The 17827-nt window shown below is 57.0% G+C and overlaps 1 protein-coding gene across 5 annotated transcripts in view; it reads left to right on the plus strand.

The window, feature by feature from the left end:
* The window catches only part of LOC111154621 (arginine-glutamic acid dipeptide repeats), a 497893-nt gene extending 482074 nt beyond the window's left edge, over positions 1-15819 (plus strand). For all 5 annotated transcript variants that reach the window (XM_022514341.1, XM_022514344.1, XM_022514345.1 and 2 more), the window contains 11 exons: positions 3517-3679; positions 4637-4729; positions 5128-5327; positions 6510-6671; positions 7130-7243; positions 7522-8852; positions 8961-9183; positions 9486-10206; positions 11955-12101; positions 12635-12815; positions 13159-15819. In XM_022514341.1, the coding sequence (XP_022370049.1) occupies positions 3517-3679; positions 4637-4729; positions 5128-5327; positions 6510-6671; positions 7130-7243; positions 7522-8852; positions 8961-9183; positions 9486-10206; positions 11955-12101; positions 12635-12815; positions 13159-13192 (3369 nt within the window). In that variant the 3' untranslated portion in view covers positions 13193-15819. The remainder of the gene's footprint in view (positions 1-3516; positions 3680-4636; positions 4730-5127; positions 5328-6509; positions 6672-7129; positions 7244-7521; positions 8853-8960; positions 9184-9485; positions 10207-11954; positions 12102-12634; positions 12816-13158) is intronic.
* The last annotated feature ends 2008 nt before the right edge of the window (positions 15820-17827 follow it).

The raw sequence follows: 17827 nt of genomic DNA on the forward strand, positions 1-17827 counted from the left end.
CTGCTGAGTAGGGAGCCCAACTCAGGGCTTAATCCCAGGAACCCGAGATCATGACCTGAGTTGAAGGCAGACGAGTAACCACATGAGGCACCCAGGCATCCCTAAAAGCTGTTATTTCTTAATTGTTGACAAAATGCTGATGTTTATTTCAATATTAGGTTTCTTTGTCATGTCCTAATTTTCTCACACAGTCTAGAAGTACACAGTGCAGGAGTGGAAGTTAAGGTTGGGAACCTATGCTTTTTTTCTGAGCCTTTCTCTGTCTGGCATCTCACTTTGGGCCAGTACCATAGCCTCAATGAACTCTGGCTTCCTTGATTTTAATCTGCCAGCTATGCCTTCTTTTAAAGCCATTTGAAACTCTTTCAAACATTCCTATTTGAGACATAGAAATACTTTTGACTTTAAACAACACAGGTTAAATGGCTCAGGCTCACTTACAAGCAGATTTATTTTATGTCATCCAGTACTGTATATATAGTTTTCCTTTTTATGATTTTCTTAGTAACATTGTCTTTAGTTTACTGCATTGTAAGAATACAGAAATAATACATAAAACATATACGATGTGTGTTAATGACCACCTATATCATTGGAAAGGTTTCTGGTAAACAGTAGACTGTTAGTTTTAGGGGAGCCAGAAGTTGCACCTGCACTTTGGCTGTGGGCGGCGGCAGGGGGACGCGGGTCCCTCGTAACTGCGGGAGGCAGTGCTGTGCTGCAGCCCAGTGCCGCGTGGACGTGCGGGCAGCTGTGCCGGTGACGCCCGCTGGTGCTGAGATTTTGGCAGAGACCATGGTAGCGCCTTCCACCTCACTTTCTCTCCCGTTTTTTATTCCTTCTGTCTCCTGTAGCTTCACATTTCCTCCTACATCCCAGGCCTCTCATCTGCTGGCCCCTAAAATGACTTCAGCTTGAGGAGGCAGTGGGAGGTACCACTTTCTTCCTTCCAGGTTTGGGATCGGACCATGATTCACGGTACTGGTTGTCTTTTTGAACTGATAGAGCGTGTCACTCTGACAAAGTGTTGAAGGCTGACAGTGACTTCTCTTGGCTTCTGTTCTGTATTTTCTCATAGGAAAACCAGAGTCAGATCAGTTTTATATCAGCACAGGTCTCTTAATCCCCTAGTAGATTTAGAAATTTGTTCCCTCTAGCCAGCCGACACCAAAAGATCAGTAGAGGTTAGTGACTTTCCAAGTCCAGAAAATAGGAAGGAAAGAGGCAGGAGCCAGGAGGTTCTCAATTCATGACCTAGAGGCTCAGAGTGCTTCAGTCACCACAGGGGCAAGGGTAGCCTGCGTTTGTAGAACAGCGTGTGATGGCGAACAGCTCAGAAATCCAAGGGCAGGCATTCCTGCATTTTCACTTATCACTCGGTTTCTGTCTCGTGGATCTGAAAAGGGTGGGGTGAGTTTGCAGGCTCTTCTTTGGTGGCTGGCTCCTGGCCTCCTTGGCCTGGGGTCACACCTCATCTGTTCAATATTGGCAGTCACTAGCGTTCTGTTAAGTGGCCCTTGGAAAGATTGAAACATACCCACGGCTCCAAGAGATACAGGCTGTGTGTAGGCTTGTGGAAGCCCGTCGGAAGCTTCTCTGGGATCACAGGCTCCTTTAAGGATCTGACGACAGCTGTGGTCCCACTTCTTAGAAAATGCGCAGGCATAGACTCGGACTACGAGCAGTGAACATTCAACACGCATGTACTGCCTGCTTTGCAAAAGCCATTTCCCCACTTAAAATCTGTCTACTTCTCTACAAACTCACTTCTCATCATTCTAAGGCCGTTGCTTTCTGGGGGTGTTTTAGTGAAACCTCATGTGACCAGAGGCTCTAGCCATCACCAGCGTCTGTCGCATGGTGTCTGTGCTATTTGTCCACCGCCGCCTCACTGGCACTGGTCTTTCCAGCCAGATCTCAGGTCACCGGAGAACAGAATCTTCGTGTCTCTCTCTTGGCTCCTCCCTTCACAGGGCACTGAGCCTTCCCTTCTGTGAGGCGGTGTGGTGCTCTGGCCACCTGGCTCCCACCTTGGGGTGCGAGTTTCCCATAGGGTGGCTTCCCAGGATACAGTAGTCAGCCACGCTAATTGATTATCCACAAGATTGATTCAGTTAGAGAAAATCAATGTGAACTACACACTTTTGCTGTTTTAAGTGGGGTTTTTTGGTCTTATTTATTTATTTATTTTTAAAGATTTATTTATTTATTTATTTATTTGACACAGAGAGAGAGAGAGATCACAAGTAGGCAGAGAGGCAGGCAGGCAGGGGCGGGGAGAGGGGAAGCAGGCTCCCTGCAGAGCAGAGAGCCTGATGTGGGGCTCGATCCCAGGACCCTGAGATCATGACCCGAGCCAAAGGCAGAGGCTTAACCCACGGAGCCACCCAGGCGCCCCTTTTTGTCTTTTTTAATTCCAGGTAAAGATACGTTATCTTGGGATCTTCGTTTTAAGCAGTTGATGTTGTGTTGACCGGGGTTAGCAGAACCTGCCATTCACCTGTCGGTGTGTGTGGTGTGCCTGCTGAGCTCCTGGGGGCGGGGGGAGCAAAAAAGCCCCTTTCTTATAAAGGTTTATTTATTTGTTTTAAAGAGAGAGCACACACGTGCATGCATGGGGGACAGTGGCAGAGGGAGAGAATTTCAGACAGACTCTGAGCGCAGAGCTGGAGGAGTGGCTGGGTCTCAAAGTTGCATTTGGGCTCATACCCCCTTGCTATCTTTCTTTCTCCCTCCCTCCCTCCCTCCCCCCCCCCCCCCTTTCTTTCTTTCTTGCTTTCTTTCGGATTTCTTGCCTTCCTTTCTGCTGGGCCATGGAAAGAATAGCTCCTTCTGCCCTAAAAGCTGGCCTTGTGACGCACAGCACTGCCCTCTGCATCAGCACCACTGTGTCTGTTCCTCAGGGCCTTCCGTTGTCAGGCCTCAGTCTTCACCTTCAGGATGCTGTGTTAGCTTGTCCTGATGTGCGCACTCAGATTGGGGTAGAGGCTGTGGAGCAGTTTTCCTGGATCTGGGGTCTCTGTTTTTCTTAACCCCAGCTTGCCACCATCTCAGTTGTTTCCTTTTCTTGTTTCTGGAATAACCTAACTGGCCAAGGATTTCCTTGTCATACCTGTGTGATTTCAGTGGAGTGCTGTGAAGAAAACATCTGTACACACACTCTGCTGGAAGGCAAGGATTTTCCTTCTTTTCAGTTGTTCATTGGTTTTCCTCCATGGCATCTGGCACATGGTAGGCGCTCAGCAGGTACTTGTTGAATGAACGAATGTCCTTGAGATCTAGAAATACTGCTCTGCTGGGCTGAGGGGAACATCCCACTTTGCCAGTTAGTGGGCAGCTCACAGGTGTGTCTTGAGCAAGCCCTGTTCCTCTCACGACTGTCCTTTGTCCTCATCTCCAGCACAGCTATTAGGAACCAGCTCCTGCTCCTGGTAGCAGAGGGCGGGCAGACTGGGTGACCTGGAGAAGTAAAGCCCCTCTGAACCCTTCAGTCACAGCCAGGCTTCTCTCCTGCAGGGGGAGCTAATCACCTTCTATTACTACTGGAAGAAAACCCCTGAAGCAGCCAGCTCCAGGGCCCATCGAAGGCACCGCAGGCAGGCTGTGTTCAGGAGGATCAAGACCCGCACCGCGTCCACACCGGTCAGCACGCCCTCCAGACCCCCCTCCAGCGAGTTCCGTAAGTGAGGGACTTCACCCACGCAGCCACAGCGCCTTGCCCCCTCTCTAGGCCCACCCGCACAGGCACCCTTGTCACGGTACAGGCTGGGGACATAGTGTGTGCTACCCGCTGTGCAGCATAGTGTGAGGGACATCGCAGAGCCTGTGCCGGGTGAGCACTGACTTGGGGATTTGGTAGGAGAGTTTTAGAAATTATTCATGCATTTATATTTTTAAAATAATCTCAACATCATTTTAATTTTTTATGAAAATGTAAGGCTTGACCCTGTCTTGGGGTGTTTTCAGTAACTTCAGAGGTTGTCCACTTAGTGGAAGAGGTACTGTTTGAGTCCTATTGGTGTTGTGTTAGGAATAAGATCAGATTAACATTTCCTTCTTTTTCCTCCTGCTTTATCAAGACCCTCCTCTTGGTCCCAGTATGATGTGCAGTGTAGTATGATACCTTCCTAACTCTTAAGAGTTAGCAAACAGCAGTGGGCCTTGTGGTTCTGTCCTGGCCCAGGGCACTCAGCCTGCGGGTTGCTTATGTTGCACATGCAAACAAGAAATAATCCATTGGTGCTGGGGTTGGTGGGGGAGGTGTAGGACTCAATGAGGAGGGAGCTCCTCAGGATGCCTGGAAGTGTCAGGGAATTCGTATGGTTATGCTTCGCTGCCCCCATTCCCAGTTGTGGGCATCAGTGTTTGCCACATCAGGATTCAGGTGTGACATCAGTCTCCAAATACAGGGTAGGGCAGACCCTTGGGTACCACCCTTCATATGAGTTCTTCGTTCTGTTCACTGGCCCTGAGGAATTCAGAGTGGCCCTTCGTGAACACTGCCCCACCTCAGCCTTCCATGCCGCTCTGACTGGTGGCTCGGAGCCTGGGGCAGGCCACAGGTCACAGGTGGTCCTGGTCTTGGCCAAGCATGATGGTGTCTCCCCCACCCCTGTTATGTTCCTGCCATGCCCAGTGGACCTGAGTTCAGCCAGCGAGGATGACTTTGACAGTGAGGACAGCGAGCAGGAATTGAAGGGGTACGCCTGCCGCCACTGCTTTACCACCAGTAAGTGGGGATCAGGGGGAGCGGGGAGCGTTGGGAGCATTCACTGAGACAGGCCAGGCTCAGGCACGTTCGGGTTCTGGACATTTCATGAATCTAGTTCAAGACCTGCCAGAGTGTCATTGGCTTGACATTTGCATTGTGCTTCAGGGTCACCTGAGAAAGCAGAGATCTGTAGCTTTTGTACCCCCATGTACAGTCAGTGTGGTCGGGGTGGGGGTACCTGTGTTTCTGGGAAGCCTGCTTCTAGCTCCTCTTGGGCACCATGAGAATTGGGAGGGAATGGATATTCCTGAACTCCTCTCCCACCCTGGGAGAGAGCAAGCAGCAGCCAAGCAAGTGACGGCGTCTGCCTGAGCCCACGGAAGGGCCCTCACCTGCACCCCTCTGCCCTGCTGCAGCCTCCAAAGACTGGCACCACGGGGGCCGGGAGAACATCCTCTTGTGTACAGACTGCCGCATCCACTTCAAGAAATACGGCGAGCTCCCGCCCATTGAGAAGCCCGTGGACCCTCCCCCATTCATGTTCAAACCCGTCAAAGAGGAAGAGGATGGGCTCAGTGGGAAGCATAGCATGAGGACGCGGCGCAGTCGTGGCTCGGTGAGTCCCCAGGGCAGGTGACCCGGCCACTTCAGGTTACTAGGATGCTGGGGCTTGTGCCTCCCAGGAGGCTGGGAAGCGATTAGTTTCAGGTAGAGAACCATCCTCCTTAAAGAAATGCTTGGCTCAAAGGTATTATTAGTTTTGTCTAGGGTCTGGAAAGAGCCTCTGCTCTCTCCCTCCCTCGCATTGTCAGTGGGGTGCATGTCCTGAGCTTACTTTTACAGAGAACTCTTAGGTGTCAGCGTCTGGTTCAGTGCAGGCTCTCCGAGTCTCCCAACTTTCCTCTGGCCCCTGGGCCCACCACCTGTCGTGTGGCATCTCTCTTCTACTTAAAACTTGCAGGAGCTTGCTCTTTTTTCTCCCCCCGCAATATTTGATTCAGTTTTCAAAACTTCTGGCACATTTTTCTTCTCACTTGTATAGAGATTCTGTTTTCCAGGTTGGAAATGTGGCAGTGGGGACCTTTGGGAACAAGGGTTTTCCCAGCTTGGGAGTTGGGGATGCCCAAGGGTCTTCCCTGTTACTGGCCTCTCCAGTGACTCTTGTAGGCATGTAGATGGCATCGTCCACCTTCCTCTGACCCTGCCATCTTGTCAAGGCTGCTGGTGCCCAGGCCACCTGGCAGATGGACTGATGTGAATCATTGTCCCCCCGTCTCTTCTGCGTGCCTCGGCTTTGCAGAAACGTGCTCAAGTGCTTGGTGGTTTTAGGAGCTGAGCTACATTATTTGACACCTTCTCCCTTTGGGTCATACTGTCAGACAAAATGAGCAGGTGTTCGGTTTGGTTTGGGTGAGGAAGTGGGCAGTTCTGTGGAACGAACAGAGCGAGGTGATGTGAAGCAGAGTATGTGATCATGCTGGAGAAATTGGCAGGGTAGAAGCCCTCGCGGACGCCTGCCCCCTTGGGAAATCTAGCTTGTTTCTACCCCACAGCCAGGACCATCTCCAGAGATGAGTGCTTTGGGTTTAGGAATTGCTGTCTTTTCCGTGTGAACCCACCCATTCAGCCCCTCCTCCCTTAGTTCCGTACTGACCCCCACACAGGGAGGGACAGCCAGAGGCGCCTATTGCTTGCCAGAGCCTGGTATCTGCCATCATGCCGGTGGCAGGATCTGCTCCTGGGGATCCTGTGTGTGCGGTGGGCTCTAGTCTCACCAGCCTCCGATTTGGGTGGGCAGATGTCTACACTGCGCAGTGGTCGGAAGAAGCAGCCAGCCAGCCCTGATGGTCGCGCCTCACCCATCAATGAAGACATCCGCTCCAGTGGCCGGAACTCACCCAGTGCTGCCAGCACCTCCAGCAATGATAGCAAAGCAGAGACCGTGAAGAAGTCAGCCAAGGTGAGGTGCCCATCCCCCAGGGCAGTGGGGCCTGCTCGGCCCTGCCCTCTCATTAAAGCCCAGGTTGCTGGAGTTGATGTTCAACTCCCTCGGATATGGGGCTGCAGGTCGTTCCTGGAGCCTCCCTGGGCATCAGCATTGCCCTAGACTAGGGCTGCAGATTGCGGCCTGGGGTCTAGGGTCTGGAGAAACGGGGTCCAGTGCAGGTCCCAGCACTGACCTTTGAGGACTGTCTCTGCCTTGAGTTTCCCAAGGCCTCAGGGGCAAAGGCTAAGGTGTGATTGGAAAGGCCCCTTCCCCCTAAAGCCAAGTTATTTCCACCCCCAGATACTTGTTTTTCCTGACCTCAACTAGTCCCTTCCAGAGCAAGGTGTCAGCAAACCATCATCATTTACCCCTTGGGGCTGATGGGACATCCTCCCTTGTCCTGATGCTCCTCTTGGGCTTTCCCACTGCAGAAGGTGAAGGAGGAAGCCTCATCACCCCTTAAGAGCACCAAGCGCCAGCGGGAGAAGGTGGCCTCTGATACGGAGGAGGCCGACAGGACCAGCTCCAAGAAGACGAAAACCCAGGTGAGATGCGCACCTGAGCCACTGTGACTGTAGCTGGCAGCTAACACCCCTTGAGAGGCCTTGAGCCCAGATCTCCCTGGGGCCTAGCAGTGCCCCGTCTCCTAGGGAGAGACCTAGAGTGGTTTCCAAGACTCGCCGGGTCAGAGGGTACCTATGGTCCCTGGGGCCAGGCTTGCCACCTTGTGTGCACAGACCTATGTTGTGTGCCAGGCGCTAGCAATGCAGGGCAGTGAGAGCCTTTGCTGTCCTAGATCCATCTCTCCCATCTCTGGCCCTAGGAGATCAGCCGGCCCAACTCGCCATCGGAAGGCGAGGGAGAGAGTTCGGACAGCCGGAGTGTCAACGATGAGGGCAGCAGTGACCCCAAAGACATCGACCAGGACAATCGCAGCACGTCCCCCAGCATCCCCAGCCCCCAGGACAACGAGAGCGACTCGGACTCTTCGGCCCAGCAGCAGATGCTGCAGGCCCAGCCCCCAGCCTTGCAGGGGGCCCCCAGTGCGGCCCCTCCAGCTCCCTCCACTGTCCCACCGGGAGCCTCCCAGCTCCCCACACCAGGGCCCACGCCCTCTGCCACTGCAGGCCCTCCACAGGGCTCGCCCTCAGCCTCCCAGCCCCCTAGCCAGCCACAGGCTCCAGTGGCTTCTGCTCCCCATGCTCATATCCAGCAGGCTCCTGCCCTGCACCCACAGCGGCTGCCCTCACCGCACCCCCCGCTCCAGCCTCTGACCGTGACAGCTGGCCAGACCTCTGCCCCACCTCACAGCCAGCCCCCGCTGCATAGTCAGGGCCCAGGTGGCCCTCACAGCCTCCAGGCCGGGCCCCTGCTACAGCACCCAGGCCCCCCTCAGCCCTTTGGCCTCCCTCCCCAGGCCTCTCAAGCATCTGCTCTTCCTCATGCCTCCCTGCAGCCCACAGCCTCGCAGTCAGCCCTGCAGCCCCAGCAGCCCCCACGGGAGCAACCCCTGCCACCAGCCCCCTTGGCCATGCCCCACATCAAGCCCCCGCCCACCACTCCCATCCCCCAGCTGCCGGCCCCCCAAGCCCACAAGCACCCACCTCACCTCTCAGGGCCCTCGCCCTTCTCCATGAATGCCAACCTCCCACCCCCTCCAGCACTGAAGCCTCTGAGCTCCCTGTCCACGCACCATCCCCCCTCAGCCCATCCCCCTCCCCTGCAGCTCATGCCTCAGAGCCAGCCCCTGCCTTCCTCCCCTGCACAGCCCCCGGTGCTGACCCAGAGCCAGAGCCTGCCTCCTGCTGCTGCCACTCACCCCCCAGCGGGCCTCCACCAGGTGCCCCCCCAGCCCCCATTTGCTCAGCACCCCTTTGTCCCTGGGGGACCTCCTTCCATCACCCCTCCCACCTGCTCCTCCACCTCTACCCCTCCTGCGGGACCTGGCCCCTCGGCCCAGCCGCCCTGCTCTGCTGCTGTGTCTTCGGGAGGCAGCGGCCCCGGGGGGGCAGCCTGCCCACTCCCCACCGTCCAGATCAAGGAAGAGGCTCTAGATGATGCTGAGGAGCCCGAGAGCCCACCGCCCCCGCCTAGGAGCCCATCCCCCGAGCCCACTGTGGTGGACACCCCCAGCCATGCCAGCCAGTCAGCCAGGTACTGGCTTCCCAGGAATGCGGGCACAGTCAGGGCAGGGACAGGATGGGCAGCTGGGGCAGGCGGAGGCCTTGGCAGGGCCCCAGCGAGAGATGTGGCCTTCTTTAGGTTCTACAAGCATCTGGACCGTGGTTACAACTCGTGTGCGCGGACAGACCTGTATTTCATGCCTCTGGCGGGATCCAAACTGGCCAAGAAGAGGGAGGAGGCCATCGAAAAGGCCAAACGGGAGGCTGAGCAGAAAGCACGAGAGGAGCGGGAGCGCGAGAAGGAGAAAGAGAAAGAGCGAGAGCGGGAACGAGAGCGGGAGCGGGAGGCAGAGAGATCAGCCGTGAGTTGGGGATCCACCAGGCCACGGGGGTTCCCTCCCCAGCTCTGCTCTGCGGCTCACTTTCTCCTGTGCACAGCCCAGCCCCATCCAGGGCACGAGGGAAGCTGCAGGCACAAAGCAGACCGTTCAGCAGGGGCTGGACTGTGTCCTCGCGGCCCATGCCTGTCCCTGGCTGTGGCCGGGGTGTGCTCTTGTTGCGGCAGACGGACCACCTTGGCTGGCGGGTGTGGGATAGCAGCAGGGCCGGGCTCGGCTCTGCAGAGTGAGTGCCTGCCCCTCACAACCTTCCCTTCCTTCAGCAGAAGGCGTCCAGCTCGGCCCATGAAGGCCGCCTCAGCGACCCCCAGCTCAGTGGTCCTGGCCACCTGCGGCCATCCTTCGAGCCGCCACCAACCACCATTGCCGCGGTGCCTCCGTACATCGGGCCCGACACGCCTGCCCTTCGGACTCTGAGCGAGTACGCTCGGCCCCACGTCATGTCACCCACCAACCGCAACCACCCCTTCTACATGCCCCTCAACCCCACTGACCCTCTGCTGGCCTACCACATGCCCGGCCTCTACAACGTGGACCCCACCATCCGGGAGCGGGAGCTCCGGGAGCGGGAGCTCCGGGAGCGGGAGATCCGGGAGCGGGAGCTGCGGGAGAGGATGAAGCCAGGCTTCGAGGTGAAGCCCCCAGAGCTGGACCCCTTGCACCCAGCCACCAACCCCATGGAGCACTTCGCCCGGCACAGCGCCCTCACCATCCCCCCCACGGCGGGCCCCCACCCTTTCGCTTCTTTCCACCCGGGCCTGAACCCCCTGGAGAGGGAGAGACTGGCCCTGGCGGGCCCCCAGCTGCGGCCCGAGATGAGCTACCCTGATAGACTGGCGGCCGAGCGGATCCACGCCGAGCGCATGGCGTCGCTGACCAGCGACCCTCTGGCCCGCCTGCAGATGTTCAACGTGACTCCGCACCACCACCAGCACTCCCACATCCACTCGCACCTCCACCTCCACCAGCAGGACCCCCTCCACCAAGGTGCGGGGCTGGGCTGGGAGGGCGCTGTGGGTCGCGTTCTGGCGTGACGGTGCAGGCCAGAGACGGAGCTGCTGTCTGCACGCGGAGGCAGTTCTTTCCGAAAGGAATCCTTCCCTCCTGCCGGAGCTGAGGGCAGTCGGCCTCGGTCTGGGGTCCTCTCTCCGCCTCCCTCACCGGAGCCTTTGTCTCCGCGCAGCCCCTCAATTCTCCAGAACGCCGAGTCACCCTGGGGCACTCTGCTCGCAGTCTCCTGGAGGAAGCTCGGGTTCTTGGCCAGGGAGAGTGGGAGGCGACCTGTGCTCACTGAGTTCCGATAAAGGCGGGAGCTGGGGCCTGAGGACCGGGGCAGGGCGTGGGCATTGGAGCCTGGGTGGAGGCCCTGGGGTATCTTTCAGTGAGAACTTAAAGGAACAGTCCTCCTGTTCCCTCTTGGGGTACAGGGCCTGGGCTTCTAGCTCGTCTGGTGAGGGCCACCCAGTGCTCTCCGCTCTGATGAGCTCCCAAAATGAGCTCCCAAAGGTCTGTCAACTGGCCAGCTGGGCCGAAGGCAGAGACTGGCACAGCCGGAGTCCCTGCTCCGTCTCCAGCTGCGCAGACCCGCTGGATGGGGCGGGAGGAGCTGGGCCTGTACCGTGTGCCCAAGGCCTGCCATGGCGTCCGCAGGGCACAGCCCACATGCAGGACTTCCGAGTGGGCAGACCTGCCCCCGTGCTGGGGAGGAGGGTGACTGCTAGGGCGGCCCCTGACTCTCTGCGTACCCAGCCCCGCTTCCGGAGCCTGGACTCTGTTCAGGCAGATGGTTCTGGAGAAGCACGGGAGCTGTCACTTTCACTCCACAGTCCTGACACCTGGAGCCTTGAGGCCACCCGGCATGGGCTGTCTGAGCCCCGGTGTCACCAGTGGGTGTGTCTCAGCCAGCTGTTTGAGAATAGGCAGTCATCCGGCAGTCATCGTCCGTACGACACTCATCTGCTTGACAGACAGTCACAGAGCACCTGGGGTGCGTCCGGCACAGTTTTAGCTGCTGACAGCAAGCCTGTCCATTTTTCCATCCCAACCCACAGGCAGTCAGCCAGCACATCCCGGGGTGTGGGGAGCACAACTAACCGGGGGAGGGGATGGGAGCTGGGAGCAAGGCTGCAGTGAGAAAGCCACGAGAAAGCCTGGTCAGGAAGGTAACTGTGGAGCAGGCTTGACGGGGCGAAGGGGCCCCGGGCCTGGGAGGAGAGAGTGGGGCTTAGTGAGCTGCCTCCCTGCTCACAGCACGGGGCATCTGGCCACTCCCACTCCGCTGACCCCTGTGGGTTCTGTGGGTGAAGGGCCAGGGAGGAGGCTCTGGGCAGTGTTGCCAGTCCAGCCGACAGCTGGGGTGAGACACGCTGGCTGTAGCATGACTAGAGTGACCCCGGGTCCCCTGCAGACCTGGCGGGTGCACGGCAGGCCTCAGGTGTTCGGCCGGGTGGGCTCTGATGAGCAAAGTCCTCAACAGAACAGCGTGGGGGAGACTGACTGTAGGGGTGCTCGGGAAGGAGCAGAGAGTATCGTGTGTCAGTTTACCTCGGTGTTACGTTCTGGAACTTTGCTGCAGGTTGGGGAGGGGGCAGCCACTTTGGGTCAGGACTTGGTGGCCCTGGTGGCCAGGGCCGTGGTTGAGGAGGTCACTGCTAATTATGGCCGAGGGGGGCGGACAGGGAGGGAGTCCCAGAGCCCTGCTCCGCCTGTAATCTGGACCTCTGCCCCTCTTCCAGGCTCAGCAGGCCCAGTGCACCCGCTGGTTGACCCCCTGACCGCTGGTCCTCACCTGGCTCGCTTTCCCTACCCCCCTGGCACTCTACCCAACCCTCTGCTTGGACAGCCCCCCCATGAGCACGAGATGCTTCGTCATCCAGTTTTTGGTAAGAACACGCCTGGGGGAGGAGGGGGCAGTGTGAGAGCGGGCTTGGTGTCTGATGTCCCCTTTGGTCAGTCATTCGTCCGCATATTCAACACATCACCTCCTGGGAGCCGGGCAGGCAGACCTCTGCCCTCAGAGAGCTGGGCGGAGCAGTGTAAGGGCATCCCTGGAGCCAGGACAAGGACAGTGTGATGTGAAGGAGGGACCGGGGCGCTGGAGCCCCGTTGAGGGCTTAGGGCGGGGCTCCTGAAGCAGTAAGAAGCCGAGTCCTGAAACCTTGAGGGGTGTATATTGTCTTCCCTCCCCTCCTCCCCCAGGGTCAGGGATCCCAGGGGGAGCACTTTGGGCCTTCTCTCTCTCTCTCTCTCTCTCTCTCTCTCTCTCTCTCGGGGGGGGGGGGGGGGGCTCTGCTGCACAGGTCCCTCGCTCCTCCTCTCAGGAGCCCGGCTCCTGACCTGACAGCCTTGTCGGCCCCCTCACTCCCTGGCCACTCCCCTGGCCTTTCTGGATCGAAGGCTCTTCTATGTTTGGCAGGTACCCCCTACCCCCGAGACCTGCCTGGGGCCATCCCACCCCCCATGTCTGCAGCCCACCAGCTGCAGGCCATGCACGCCCAGTCAGCAGAGCTGCAGAGACTGGCCATGGAGCAGCAGTGGCTGCACGGACACCCCCACATGCATGGTGGCCACCTACCAAGTCAGGAGGACTATTACAGGTGAGGTGGGGAGGGGCCAGCATGGCGGGGTGGGGGGTGCTCTCCGTCTGAGCCCAGGCTCCCCCATACCCCACCTGGGGGCTCCCACGTACTCCACCAGGGGGCCGCTGACCCAGCCTAACGATCGCCCCTCCTGGCGGTGTCCACAGCGCTCCTCCCATATCAGCAAGTGCCAGACCCCCTCCCAGTGGCTCTGCGGGCCCAGGCCTCTGGCCTCTGGCCTCTGGGGACTCGGACAGAGCCATCTTGATGGGAGGGAGGGGCAAAGGAGGGTCATCATGCATGCCTAACCCACCTGCCTGGGCCTGGTGCTGAATACTTTCTCTTTCTGTTTGCTTTCTAGTCGACTGAAGAAAGAAGGTGACAAGCAGTTATAAGTTATTTATTTGTTAGCGCTGGCTGTGGAAACCCCAGTTCTTGGGGGGAGAAACAGGACTTTTTACATACAATATGAGCTACAAAAGCAAAAAGAATATCTTCTAAAGATTTCTTTATATATTTAAAAACCCCACAACTAAAAATGTTATCAGCATAATAGTGTGTGTTTGTAGAGAGGATTCCTTGAGGCTGGTTGGGTCTCCCTGCATGACAGCCCCCAGAAGCTTAGTGAGTCCTGGACTGGACTGAACATTCAGAAAACTTTCCCTGCGATCTTGGGGTTTGGCTTTAGTTTTCTTTTCCTTCCTTGATTTCTTGGTAGGTGCTAGAATCCAGTACACACCCTTCACTGTGCGTGCAGACACACTCGGTTACGTGTGTTCCAGAACCCGCGAGGTTTGCAGATAGGTGGCATATGAGTTTGGAATCCAAGAGCTATAATTTTTAAAAAAAACTTTTATTTTAATACATTGTAGGAGATCTTCATAATTTGAGAAAGTTCTGCAGCATGGCTTTTTATGTCTGTAAATAAATAATTTTAGAATGGCATTTTTTTTCTTCCACAAACTATTCTGATCTATTTTTTCCAGCCATGTCACTAATTGTGAATTCCTACCAGCTATTGACAGAATACAGAGTTGATTTTTTAATAAAAAGTTATATATAATTATCCCTTTAATTAAAGGGAACAGATGGGCGTTACTAATTGCAAACGGGCAGAGGCTTGGGACGTGGTGCCGTCGCAGCAGGGAGCACCCGGGGGTCTGCAGGGATGGTGTTAACAGACCGTTGCTTTGTTTTGCTGCCTTGATTTTCACTTCCGTCTGTTTCTAGCTTGGGCTTTGCCAGAAGTGCAGGTATCTGTTAAATGACACCGTTCTTTTGTCCCAGGAGTGCAGGAGTTAAGTGTCCACCTTGTTCTGTCTCCGCAGGGTAGAAAGCACATGTTTCTGTGTGTCTGATTGTAGAATCCCTTATAGATTTCTGTGCATACACGTTTGGTTGTTCTGGATGAACTGCCTTTTTAAATACTCTGACAATTTCATAAACATTCTAGAAAATTTAAGAAAACACGATTCCCCGCAAAGAACTCATCACACACGCTTGCCAAAGGAATCTGTTTCAGAAAAAAACCCTGCCCTGTGTGTGTCATCGTTAGGGTCCTCCTGTGGGGAGGCCAGGTCCTCTGGCCATGCAGCTGGAGGCCTCGGAGTTGGCACGGTTGTGGGTGGCGGCCTGCGCACCTCCCCCAGGAGCTGGTCCATGCACGGTGACCCACATCAGATGGGGACACCATTTTGAGTCCCACTGTTCCTCCTGGGGGTGGGAGCAGGAGGTCGCAGCTGCCGACGTGGAACGAGAAGGCAGGCTTCCTTCCACCTGGAGCTGCCAGCCCGGGGGCTCCGGCTGGCCTGCAGAGCGCCCGCCTCTCCTTTCTGAGTCGCGGGCATGGTGTGCTTTCTCCAGGGCGGGGGACCCGGGGATGTCTGCACCCAGGGATTTGGCCTTCCATCTGGGTGCGGTCTTCTCTGTTCCTCTCCCTTCAGACTCTTGAGGGCTGCTTCTGCCATTGCGTGTGGTAGTCCCACCGGAGAACTGCCAGACAAGAGAGAGCTCCCGAGGCTCAGGGGTGTGGGGGTTCGGGGGTGTGGGGTGTGGCCAGGACTGGAGTTCAGTTCAGGGGCCGGACCAGAGGCTGGCGCGTTGACCCAGAAGCCAGAAGACCCAGACCCAGAAGATTTGGGTTCTGGACTCAAACCTGCATTGGGGGCATTTCCAGTTTCTACTTAAACTGGTTTCAGTTGGGACAGACAGGATTGTCTGCTGGGAATATTCTGGAAATGTTTGTCGTTTTCCTCTTTCATTTTCTCCCGTTCCATTTCTGCCTTAACTTCAGCTACTTAGAGGGAGGCAAGCTCAAAGGAGCCCTGTGTCCCCAGACTCGGTGCGCGCGGGCAGGCAGCGCTTGTTTCCTCCGGGGGCAGGGCCGGCCCGAGGCCCCCACCTCCTCCGCATCTTTGTTTTCCTTTCGGTGGAACACGGTGCCTGCCACTCAGTTAGACCTTCTTGACCGCCTCTCTGTGTCACCCATTTTTCCAAAGAAGAGACAGAGTGAAGTACTTGCCGGTCTCTACTTGAAGACTGTCTGAAGGTGTTTTCTCGTTAGGTTTCGGTTCTCCCCCACATCCCAAGGTGAAGCACTGAGATTCCGCCGTTAAGAACCTTCGACCTGAGACCCTCACCGGGTCAGCTACGGTGTGTTCAGGAGGCCCCAGACCTTCATGGTGTCTTTGAAGCCCGACCCCTTGGTTTCCTTTTGGATTTTCCTTCCTTCTGTTTGAAGTTTGGTTTGGCTTCTCCGTGTCCTGTACGCGTCTTGTCGAATGTTGTCGGGATTGAGCTTCGCGCTCCGCTGCGGCAGCAGAGCGGAGTTACATTCTGGTTCGCGACGTTTATATATATCTTGAAGCTAAATGTATATATGAGTAGTTTGCCATGAGATAACACAGTGTAAACAGAGTAGACACCCAGAAATCGTGACTTCTGTGTTCTCTCCATTTGAGTATTTTGTAATTTTTTTGAGATATTTGTGGACATAAATAAAACCAAGCTACACCGCAGCGGCTGGGTGCGGACCAGTGGCCTGTGTCTCATTCCTGGGGTAGGGGGGAGATCGTGCAGCTGCCCCTACCTAGGGCCCCCAGGCTGGGGACGGGGCAGAGGGGAGAGTTTGGGTCTCCGCTGTTTCCGGCTCACTGTTTGCCTACCCTCCAAAGCAGCTTCCAGAAAGATCCTTCTCTGCGGTGTCTGGTAGGAAGGGTTTCTCTCGTGAGTGCTCTCAGGGGTGCTCCGACCTCCTGGCCGGAGGCCGTCAGCGCCCGCAGTGAGCATACCCAAGCAGCAGAATGGGCCTGGGGGATGAGGACATTAGCACCTGGGACATCCTCTCCTCACTCAGATTCCTTTCTCCCCCTGCCACTCGCCCACACTTCTAATTTGTGACCCTCTACGGTGAATGGGCATATAGCTCCTTTCCCGCTTGGAGGACAGGTTTGAAGCTGTCCACCAGTGCGGTGGCCTCCTCCACCCATGCCCTCTCTGCCCTGCCAGCGCGTCAGCCCACCCTCAGAGCTGCCCTCCACTCGGGCGAGGCAGCTGATGGCTGGGGAGGGTGTGGATGTGGCTGTGAGGGGCAGCGGGCCGCAGAACGGATTCCGGCTCAGCTTTCGGAGACTGCCAAGGGCATTTCCCTAAAGCTTCAAGACTACCGCTGCAAGTTTATATGCTCGCCTTTCCGTCAGGAATATGGGTTTCCAGATGCCCTGGGAGACGGAGCAAGAGCGACCCTGTTGATGAACTGCCCTCAAACCAGGCTCACTGCCTGGTGGTGGGAAAGGCCTGGGAGTGGCTCATGTCACTGCCTGATTGAGGGCGGGACAGTTCTGCCAAGCCGAGGACCCTGAGGGGCGCACACACTGACGGCCCTAGAGGCAGTCTGTGTTCTCCCACAGCAGGCATCCTGCTCAGCAACTCGGGTGGTTAGGGGGGATGGAGTCGAGGGGTCTGCCAGAGGAGGCATAGGGGGCACAAACGGCGGTCATTCTGGATCATGGATGAGAAGGCAAGGCAGGAGTGGCAGGGGATGCAGAGGGAAGGGTGAGCGGCCAGAGCCACCTTTGCCGGTTTCTTACCTAGAGCGCGCTCTCTGTGACCGTAGCGTTTGGCAGGCATAGACATACGAGCTACAAGGTCAGACAGGCCGAAGGATCAGGCTGCAGTGTCTGTGAATGGGTACTTAGATTTATGCTGCGGAAAGACCCTTGGATCAGAGCTGCTCAGGCCGTAGTCGTTTGTCAGGTGTGGACAACTGTGGCCATTGTCCCTGCCCTGCCATGCCGCCTTTGAGGGGGAGAGCCTGCAGCAGTGGCCATCGGCTGCTGGACCCATGGGGAGGACGAAGCCACTGTGGCCCTGGCTGTGCCCTTGCCTCTCGCCACCTGGATGAATGGGCATTGGTGTCCCCGTGGGTGGACCCTCGGCTTGGGCTGAGGGCCTGGTGGCTCTGCAGCTCCCCTGGTTAGGGAGCTGAGAAGCGTGAGCTACAAAAATGGCACTTGGCAGGGCTAGGTGCGTGGTCGCCGTGTTGACAAATACCTATGGTAAGTTCAGGTGAAGCGGGCAGCTCAGCGAGGCACCACCTGTGCAAACTGAGGCCACTTATGCACGGGGCGGGGACGCACGACAGCATCAGCAGTGGCCTCCCACGCTGACACGGAGTTACCAGACCCTCAAATGCCAGGAACGCGGAGCCGAACACGTGCAGGCGCAGTCAGGGCTGACGAGGGACGGGCAGGGCCGGAGGGCTTCTGCGCAGGAGCTCACGGGAGCCTGAGCGGCGTGATCCAGCACCAGCACAGACTTCAGCGGCCACCCTCGGCCTCTCCCGGCCAACCCACTCGGCTCCTGGACTCAAAAGCTGTGGAATCCCAAGGAGACCAGTTGTACCAGACAGCTGGGGTCAGGCCACAGGCCCCAGGACCAGTGGAAGTATCTGTCCTACACTAGACCTCTGAGCTGTGGAGACATCAAGGGGCAGAGGGACCCTGGGCCTCCCTGCCTCCCGCCCGGGCGAC

Source organism: Enhydra lutris, unplaced genomic scaffold, assembly GCF_002288905.1.
Source record: "Enhydra lutris kenyoni isolate GAN:26980312 unplaced genomic scaffold, ASM228890v2 scaffoldscaffold38, whole genome shotgun sequence".
NCBI lineage: Eukaryota > Metazoa > Chordata > Mammalia > Carnivora > Mustelidae > Enhydra > Enhydra lutris.